Genomic DNA, 10,000 nt, shown 5'->3' with positions numbered 1-10,000 from the left:
ACAGGGGATGATGGGTGAGTGGGACTGGGTGCGGGTTAGGACATGGGGCAAAGGGGGCGATGGGTGAGCGGGACTGGGTGCAAGTTAGGACACGGGGCAGTGAGCACAGGGGGTAATGGGTGAGTGGGACTGGGTGCGAGTTAGGACACGGGGCAGCGAGCACAGGGGGTGATGGGTGAATGGGACTGGGTGCGAGTTAGGACACAGGGCACAGGGGGTGATGGGTGAGCGGGACTGGGTGCGAGTTAGGACACAGGGCACAGGGGGTGATGGGTGAGCGGGACTGGGTGCGAGTTAGGACACGGGGCAGCGAGCACAGGGGGTGATGGGTGAGTGGGACTGGGTGCGAGTTAGGACACGGGGCAAAGGGGGCGATGGGTGAGCGGGACTGGGTGCAAGTTAGGACACGGGGCAGCGAGCACTTTGGATGAGCTGAAGTTTACGGAGGGGGGAAGATGGGAGGCCGGCCAGGAGAACATTGGAATAGTCGAGTCTGGAAGTAACAAAGGCACGGATGAGGGTTTCAGCAGCAGATGGGCTGAGGCAGGGGCAGAGACGGACGATGTTACGGAGGGGGAAATAGGCGGTTTTGGTGATGGAGAGGATACGGGGTCGGAAGCTCAGCTCAGGGTCACGCAGGGCGTGAGGCTGAGGGAGAAGTCCGTGTGCCATCACTGCACTCCGCAAAGCTAAACCGAATTAAAACACGGCAGTTTCTCACCAAATTACTGACTCACAATATACAAAAACATTAAACATGGCACCATGAGCACTGCAGCCCAGTCTGAGGAGACAACGGGACCTAAATATCAACCAGATAACATACGTGAGCAGCGGGTCAGTGGTGGAGGGAATTCAATCTGGGCAAGTACTGCACGGGCGATACACAGGGGCAAACGGGCGATGCATGGGGTCAGAATGGGCAAGGCATGGGGGCAGGATGGGCGAGGGACGTGGGCAGGCCGGGCAAGGCACGGGGGTGAAGGGGCGATGCACGGGGGCAGGCCGGGCGATGCATGGGGTCAGGACGGGCGATGCATGGGGTCAGGACGGGCGATGCACGGGGGCAGGCCGGGCGAGGCACGGGGGCAGGCCGGGCGAGGCACGGGGGCAGGATGGGCGGAAGATTAGAATGGCGGAAGATTAGGAAAAGGGGAGGTGCAACGAGACCTGGGTGTCATGGTTCATCAGTCATTGAAAGTTGGCATGCAGGTACAGCAGGTGGTGAAGAAGGCAAATGGTATGTTGGCCTTCATAGCTAGCGGATTTGAGTATAGGAGCAGGGAGGTCTTACTGCAGGTCTACAGGGCCTTGGTGAGGCCTCACCTGGAATATTGTGTTCAGTTTTGGTCTCCAATCTGAGGAAGGACATTTTTGCTATTGAGGGAGTGCAGCGAAGGTTCACCAGACTGATTCCCGGGATGGCTGGACTGACATATGAGGAAAGACTGGATCGACTGGGCCTGTATTCACTGGAGTTTAGAAGGATGAGAGGGGATCTCATAGAAACATATAAGATTCTGACAGGACTGGACAGGTTAGATGCAGGAAGAATGTTCCCCATGTTGGGGAAGTGCAGAACCAGGGGTCACAGTCTAAGGATAAGGGGTAAGCCATTTAGGACTGAGATGAGGAGAAACTTCTTCACTCAGAGAGTTGTTAACCTGTGGAATTCCCTGCCACAGAGAGTTGTTGATGCCAGTTCACTGGATATATTCAGGAGGGAGTTAGATATGGCCCTTACGGCTAAAGGGGATCAAGGGGTATGGAGCGAAAGCAGGAAAGGGGTACTGAGGTGAATGATCAGCCATGATCTTATTGAATGGTGGTGCAGGCTCGAAGGGCCGAATGGCCTACTCCTGCACCTATTTTCTATGTTTCTATGTTTCAACACTCGGCCTCTCCTTATCAGCTCAAGGGAGACGGCCTTGGTCTCACTTGCTGAATGCAACGGGAGCGACAGAAACAAGCAGCGGTTTCACAATCCGCGTCCTTGTTTTGAAAAGGGGATTAGTTCGGCGGTGAGCCCCCTGGAGTCAGTATTTACAGACGGACTGAGCAATACGTTACGGGGGCTGTAACTGGGCGCGAGATTCCCAGGCTAGGCGCTCGAAGAACACAAACACGGTTACAACCAGCATGTAAATATCAACCAGATAACATACGTGAGCAGCGGGTCAGTGGTGGAGGGAATTCAATCTGGGCAAGTACTGCACGGGCGATACACAGGGGCAAACGGGCGATACATGGGGTCAGGACGGGCGAGGCACGGGGGCATGACGGGCGATATACAGGGGCAAACTGGCGATGCATGGGGTCAGGATGGGCGAGGCATGGGGGCAGGCCGGGCGAGGCACGGGGGCAGGCCGGGCGAGGCACGGAGGCAGGACGGGCGATACACGGGGGCAAACTGGCGATGCATGGGGTCAGGATGGGCGAGGCATGGGGGCAGGCCGGGCGAGGCACGGAGGCAGGACGGGCGATACACGGGGGCAAACTGGCGATGCATGGGGTCAGGATGGGCGAGGCATGGGGGCAGGATGGGCGATGCATGGGGTCAGGCCAGGCGAGGCACGGGGGCAGGCCGGGCGAGGCACAGCAAACCACGCTGTGCTGCAAGGACTACAGGGAGTTCGGAGGGTGGCGCAAGAGATCGACCCCAAGACAAATGTAGGTCCCTTGCAGTCAGATTGAGGTGAATTTATAATGGGGAACAAAGAAATGGCAGACCAATTGAACAAATACTTTGGTTCTGTCTTCACGAAGGAAGGTACAAATAACCTTCCGGAAGTACTAGGGGACCGAGGGTCTAGTGAGAAGGAGGAACTGAAGGAAATCCTTATTAGGCGGGAAACTGATGGGATTGAAGGCCGATAAATCCCCAGGGCCTGATAGTCTGCATCCCAGAGTACTTAAGGAAGTGGCCCTAGAAATATGCATTGGTGATCATTTTCCAACAGTCTATCGACTCTGGATCGGTTCCTATGGACTGGAGGGTAGCTAATGTAACACCACTTTTTAAAAAAGGAGTGAGAGAGAAAACGGGTAATTATAGACCTGTTAGCCTGACATCAGTAGTGGGGAAAATGTTGGAATCAATCATTAAGGATGAAATAGCAGCGCATTTGGAAAGCAGTGACAGGATCGGTCTAAGTCAGCATGGATTTATGAAAGGGAAATCATGCTTGACAAATCTTCTGGAATTTTTTGAGGATGTAACTAATAGAGTGGACAAGGGAGAACCAGTGGATGTGGTGTATTTGGACTTTCAAAAGGCTTTTGACAAGGTCCCACACAAGAGATTGGTGTGCAAAATTAAAGCACATGGTATTGGGGGTAATGTACTGACGTGGATAGAGAACTGGTTGGCAGACAGGAAGCAGAGAGTCGGGATAAACGGGTCCTTTTCAGAATGGCAGGCAGTGACTAGTGGGGTGCCGCAGGGCTCAGTGCTGGGACCCCAGCTATTTACAATATACATTAATGATTTAGATGAAGGAATTGAGAGTAATATCTCCAAGTTTGCAGATGACACTAAACTGGGTGGCGGTGTGAGCTGTGAGGAGGATGCTAAGAGGCTGCAGGGTGACTTGGACAGGTTAGGTGAGTGGGCAAATGCATGGCAGATGCAGTATAATGTGGATAAATGTGAGGTTATCCACTTTGGTGGCAAAAACACGAAGGCAGAATATTATCTGAATGGCGGAAGATTAGGAAAAGTGGAGATGTAACGAGACCTGGGTGTCATGGTTCATCAGTCATTGAAAGTTGGCCATGCAGGTACAGCAAGCGGTGAAGAAGGCAAATGGTATGTTGGCCTTCATAGCTAGCGGATTTGAGTATAGGAGCAGGGAATGTCTTACTGCAGTTGTACAGGGCCTTGGTGAGGCCTCACCTGGAATATTGTGTTCAGTTTTGGTCTCCAATCTGAGGAAGGACATTCTTGCTATTGAGGGAGTGCAGCGAAGGTTCACCAGACTGATTCCAGGGATGGCTGGACTGACATATGAGGAGAGACTGGATCGACTGGGCCTTTATTCAGTGGAGTTTAGAAGAATGAGAGGGGATCTCATAGAAACATATAAGATTCTGACAGGACTGGACAGGTTAGATGCAGGAAGAATGTTCCCGATGTTGGGGAAGTGCAGAACCAGGGGTCACAGTCTAAGGATAAGGGGTAAGCCATTTAGGACCGAGATGAGGAGAAACTTCTTCACTCAGAGAGTTGTGAACCTGTGGAATTCTCTACCACAGAGAGTTGTTGATGCCAGTTCATTGGATATATTCAAGAGGGAGTTAGATGTGGTCCTTACGGCTAAAGGGATCAAGGGGTATGGAGAGAAAGCAGGAAAGGGGTACTGAGGGAATGATCAGCCATGATCTTATTGAATGGTGGTGCAGGCTCGAAGGGCCGAATGGCCTGCTCCTGCACCTATTTTCTATGTTTCTATGTTTCAACACTCGGCCTCTCCTTATCAGCTCAAGGGAGACGGCCTTGGTCTCACTTGCTGAATGCAACGGGAGCGACAGAAACAAGCAGCGGTTTCACAATCCGCGTCCTTGTTTTGAAAAAGGGATTAGTTCGGCGGTGAGCCCCCTGGAGTCAGTATTTACAGACGGACTGAGCAATACGTTACGGGGGCTGTAACTGGGCGCGAGATTCCCAGGCTAGGCGCTCGAAGAACACAAACACGGTTACAACCAGCATGTAAAAAGGCAAATAAACCATTGGTTGGAAGTGTGTAACTACAGCCAGCACGTGATACAGCACCTTTACTGTAGAAAGATGTCCCGGGGCCTAATGATCAACAACTGGCACCAAACCAGCGCCGGAGATATCCGGGGGCGCGCACCGAAGGTTGGTCCAAGAGCCGCAGCTTAAGTCGGGGAGGGAGGGAATTCCAGAGACAGGAAGTGAAACGTCGGCACTGTAGGTCAGGCACTGCCTGTGGATAGAAACAGCAACAGCAACGTTTCAGGCTTGGATCCTGCTTCGGAATTGGAAAACGTGCTGACCCTCTGAAATGACCGCTCGTCCTCTCAGTCCAGGATTTCCCTCCGCTGTCGGCAAGGGGGCTTCAACTGTGTCCGTCCCATTCCCCAGGATTGTGGTCACTCTATCTGTCCCATTCATAAGAACATAAGAAATAGGAGCAGGAGTCGGCCATTCGGCCCCTTGAGCCTGCTCCACCATTCATTAAGATCACGGCTGATCATTGAGCTCAACTCCACTTCCCCGCCCGATCCCTCAGTACTGCCCCTCCGACAGTGCGGCACTCCCTCAGTACTGCCCCTCCGACAGTGCGGCGCTCCCTCAGTACTGCCCCTCCGACAGTGCGGCGCTCCCTCAGTACCGCCCCTCCGACAGTGCGGCGCTCCCTCAGTACTGCCCCTCCGACAGTGCGGCGCTCCCTCAGTACTGCCCCTCCGACAGTGCAGCGCTCCCTCAGTACCGCCCCTCCGACAGTGCGGCACTCCCTCAGTACGGCACTCCCTCAGTACTGCCCCTCCGACAGTGCGGCACTCCCTCAGTACTGCCCCTCCGACAGTGCAGCACGGGGAGTGTCAGCCTGGATTTCTGTGCTCAAGTCCCTAGAGTGGGACCTGAACCCACGACCTTCCGACTCAGAGGCGAGAGAGAGATTGCTGCCCAGTGAGCCCCGGCCAAAACCTGTGCACCTCACCACGAGTCCAGTGCTTGATCTTCCTCTACACTGGGGGTTTGGTGGCCCCTTGGCCTTGCCAGGGCTGCCCGGAGCTAACCGATCGCTGATAACTATGTCCCCAAGGCTGCTTATTTGAGGAGAGTTATTACTGCTTCACCTGTCGAAGTGTTTTTATATCCGAGCCACACCTGAGGTCAGAATTCTCGGCCAGGCCAACATCCCCAGCACTCGACCAGCTCCGTTGGGCATGTGCCTGGCCGGCGGACAGAGACTCCCAAAGCGAGCGCTCCACTCAACTCCGACACGGCCAGCGAGCCCCAAGAGGGCAGAGGAAACGTTACAAGGGACACCCTCAAAGCCTCCCTGATAAAGTGCACCATCCCCACCGACACCTGGGAGTCCCCGGCCAAAGACCAGACCACCCTGAGTGGAGGAAGTGCATCCCGGGAGGGGGCGCTGAGCACCTCGAGTCTCGTCGCCAATTGCGTGCAGAAACCAAGCGGAAGGAGCGTGCGGCAAACCAGTCCCACCCTCCCCTTCCCTCAACCACTGTCTGTCCCACCCGTGACAGGGACTGTCACCTGAGAACTCACTTTTGGAGTGGAAGCAAGTCTTCCTCAACTCCGAGGGACTGCCTCTGATGATGATGGCATTATTGGTGCCAGTTGCCCCCTAACTTGCAGTACCGCGCTGCTGCTCCTCCAGCCCAGGGGGCAGCACCGCCTCCTCAGCTCACGGGGCTGCAGTACCGCGCTCCTGCTCCTCCAGCCCAGGGGGCAGCACCGCCTCCTCAGCTCACGGGGCTGCAGTACCGCGCTCCTGCTCCTCCAGCCCAGGGGGCACCACCGCCTCCTCAGCTCACGGGGCTGCAGTACCGCGCTGCTGCTCCTCCAGCCCAGGGGGCACCACCGCCTCCTCAGCTCACGGGGCTGCAGTACCGCGCAGCTGCTCCTCCAGCCCAGGGGGCAGCACCGCCTCCTCAGCTCACGGGGCTGCAGTACCGCGCTGCTGCTCCTCCAGCCCAGGGGGCACCACCGCCTCCTCAGCTCACGGGGCTGCAGTACCGCACTGCTGCTCCTCCAACCCAGGGGGCACCACCGCCTCCTCAGCTCACGGGGCTGCAGTACCGCGCTGCTGCTCCTCCAGCCCAGGGGGCACCACCGCCTCCCCAGCTCACGGGGCTGCAGTACCGCGCTGCTGCTCCTCCAAGCCAGAGGGCAGCACCGCCTCCTCAGCCCAGGGGCTGCAGTACCGCGCTGCTGCTCCTCCAGCCCAGGGGGCAGCATCGCCTGCAGCCGCTCTTGGGTTAGTTGCACTGACGGCGGGCGGCGGGACGGCGGACGCGAGCGGCCGAGTAGTTATATCAATTGCGCCAGTTAGACTGGTTAGAGCGCGCTGCACGGTAGTGTACCGGTCCGCGCTGCCGCCTGTCGAGGTTCGGCGAAGCGGCGGCTCCCAGTGTCTGTCCTCGGGCGGGAGGCGGCGGTAGGAAAGCGGCAATGGCGGCGGTTCCAACCACCATGGAGACAGGTAACCGGAAGCGGGTGGCTACAGCGGGGCGGAAGTCGGGGGTCACTGGGTCACAGCGGGGCGGAAGTCGCGGGCACTGTGTCACAGCGGGGCGGAAGTCGGGGGTCACTGGGTCACAGCGGGGCGGAAGTCTGGGGTCACTGGGTCACAGCGGGGCGGAAGTCGCGGGCACTGGGTCACAGCGGGGCGGAAGTCGCGGGCACTGGGTCACAGCGGGGCGGAAGTCGCGGGCACTGGGTCACAGCGGGGCGGAAGTCGGGGGTCACTGGGTCACAGCGGGGCGGAAGTCGCGGGCACTGGGCCTCAGCCTGGGAGCTGCTTGTGGTTCTCCCTCTCCCCGGCCTGAGGTGCTGAGCCCCCGGCTGCAGCCGCTTGGCCCGAGCACCGCCGGCCTCGCCGTGTGTGGGAGCTTGCTGTGCACAAACTGGCTGCCGCCTCTCCCACACTGGCTGTCAGTCGCTTTGGGACGTCTTGAGTTGTGAAAGGCGCTATATAAATGCAAGTTCCAACAAATGAAGCAGTTTGGAGCGGGACAGGTCGGGTGTCCCACATGTCCGGCCGCTCTGCCACCTGTCACTGTCGTGGCAGCGAGCGTCATGGAAAATAGGCCCTTCGAGCCTGCACCACCATTCAATAAGATCATGGCTGACCATTCCCTCAGTACCCCTTTCCTGCTTTCTCTCCATACCCCTTGATCCCTTTAGCCATAAGGGCCATATCTAACTCCCTCTTGAATATATCTAATAAACTGGCCTCAACAACTCTCTGGTAGAGAATTCCACAGGTTCACCACTCTCTGAGTGAAGAAGTTTCTCCTCATCTCGGTCCTAAATGGCCAACCCCTTATCCTCAGACTGTGACCCCTGGTTCTGGACCTCCCCAGCAAGGTGCCCGTGTGAGTGCCAGCGATCACACCCGCTCTAATCGACAGCCGTGCTTTCCTTCGTCCGCTCGCCATCAGAGTTCTGTCAACAGTAACGAGCAGCACTCTGCCTTTGAATTTAAATAACGAGGATATTAACAACTTCTTTTTTCTTTCCCTCGCTCCCTGGGTTCAGAGGAACAGTCGAGGCTGCGATTCCAGATGGAGCTGGAGTTTGTTCAGTGTCTGGCGAACCCAAACTACTTGAACTGTGAGTACCTGTAGCGTGCTCCCGGGAACCTTCCAACTGCTCTTTGCCCCAGTGGTGGAGGGATTGCTGCTCTGCATTTTATCCACAAACAGGAATCCAGCAGATCAGCAACACTACCCTGTCTTACAGGGAGAGCAGTGTTCCCACTCATTGTTTTCACGCGTGCGCCCTTTAAGTTGCTGTGTGGCCACGTGGCGAGGTTTCGCTGGTGAGCGGCCTGCGCGGGACTGATAGGGGAGGGCAAAGAGTGTCCTTGATGCAATAACCAGACACTAGGGGGGGGGGGGAGAGGTGTAGGGGGCACGGACCCCGGGGGGGGGGGGGGAGGTGTAGGGGGCTCGGACCCGGGGGGGGGGGGGGGAGGCGTAGGGGGCATGGACCCCAGGGGGGGGGGGGAGAGGTGTAGGGGGCACGGACCCCGGGGGGGGGAGAGGTGTAGGGGGCACGGACCCCGGGGGGGGGGAGGCGTAGGGGGCATGGACCCCGGGGGGGGGGGGGGAGAGGCGTAGGGGGCATGGACCCTGGGGGGGGGGGGGGGAAGAGGTGTAGGGAGCACGGACCCCGGGGGGGGAGGCGTAGGGAGCACGGACCCCGGGGGGGGGAGGCGTAGGGGGCACGGACCCCGGGGGGGGGGAGGTGTAGGGGGCACGGACCCCGGGGGGGGAAAAGAGGCGTAGGGGGCACGGACCGGGGGGGGGGAGGAAAGAGGCGTAGGGGGCACAGACCCTGGGGGGGAGAAGAGACGTAGGGGCCACAGACCCCGGGGGGGGGGGGGGGGGGGGGGAGAGAGGGAGAGGCATAGGGGGCATGGACCCCGGGGTCGACAATGAACCTGACCGTGTTGCCGACTGTAAACTCGACTTATACGAAGCAGCTCTGCTCAGGAGCTCCGTTTGCGGATGGACCCAAAGAGCAGCATTTCCACCTTACCCCGCGGGGGATATAACGCCAGTGTCCCATGTGCTCAGCGGCTTTTCCACAGGGAAACCTGCACGTGCAGCATTGTGAATGGGTCACGGACACAAACAGAATGAAATGGAACATTGGGTGCGGTCAGGGGGCGAGGCCCCGGGTATCACTGCCTGGGTACTGCTGGCACTGGTGTATAATACAATTGTTTTTTTCCATTTCCGATGCCACAGTCCTGGCACAGCGAGGTTACTTCAGGGACCGGACATTTGTCAATTACTTCAAGTATCTGCTGTACTGGAAGGAGCCGGAATACGCCAAGTATCTGAAGTAAGTGCAAACCGTGTCGTGTGTGGGCTCCTGTGGGAGGACCATGGACCAGTGTCGCCCACCAGCCTCTCCCATGGCCCCTGGCCACTTTTCCACCCCACAATATGCTCCCCTCCTCCTGCAGGCATTTACCCTCCGCTGGGGTAATAGGCACTCGGTGTGCTGCATCGGTGTGCCCGTTCCCATAGCTCATGGTGAGTGTCAGCCGGGTTACAGACATGGGAGCAGGAGCCCCTCGAACCTGTCCGCCATTCACTTGAGTCACGGCAACCTACAGCACGGGTTAGATACAGAGTAAAGCTCCCTCTACACTGCCCCATCAAACACTCCAGGGCAGGTACAGGGGGTTAGATACAGAGTAAAGCTCCCTCTACACTGTCCCATCAAACACTCCCAGGGCAGGTACACGGGGTTAGATACAGAGTAAAGCTC

The 10,000-nt window shown here is 57.8% G+C and overlaps 1 protein-coding gene across 2 annotated transcripts in view; it reads right to left on the bottom strand.

Annotated features, from left to right (window-relative positions):
* Positions 1-7,196, bottom strand: part of LOC139226272 (sulfurtransferase Alvin_2599-like) — a 35,628-nt gene extending 28,432 nt beyond the window's left edge. The window contains exons 1-2 of one of the 2 annotated variants that reach the window (XM_070856908.1): positions 7,078-7,151; positions 4,772-4,946 (exon numbers count right to left, since the gene is read on the bottom strand). Coding sequence is in view for 1 of the 2 variants with exons in the window: in XM_070856907.1 (XP_070713008.1) it covers positions 7,078-7,188 (111 nt within the window). In the remaining variant the exon portion in view is untranslated. Of the gene's footprint in view, positions 1-4,771; positions 4,947-7,077 lie in introns of both variants that reach the window. The other variant, XM_070856907.1, reaches the window with a different exon arrangement.
* Between the last annotated feature and the right edge of the window lie 2,804 nt (positions 7,197-10,000).

The sequence above is a fragment of the Pristiophorus japonicus genome, chromosome 16 (assembly GCF_044704955.1).
Source record: "Pristiophorus japonicus isolate sPriJap1 chromosome 16, sPriJap1.hap1, whole genome shotgun sequence".
NCBI classification, from domain to species: domain Eukaryota; kingdom Metazoa; phylum Chordata; class Chondrichthyes; family Pristiophoridae; genus Pristiophorus; species Pristiophorus japonicus.
Note: the sequence above shows the minus strand (reverse complement) of the source record. Positions and strands in the feature narration are given on the sequence as shown.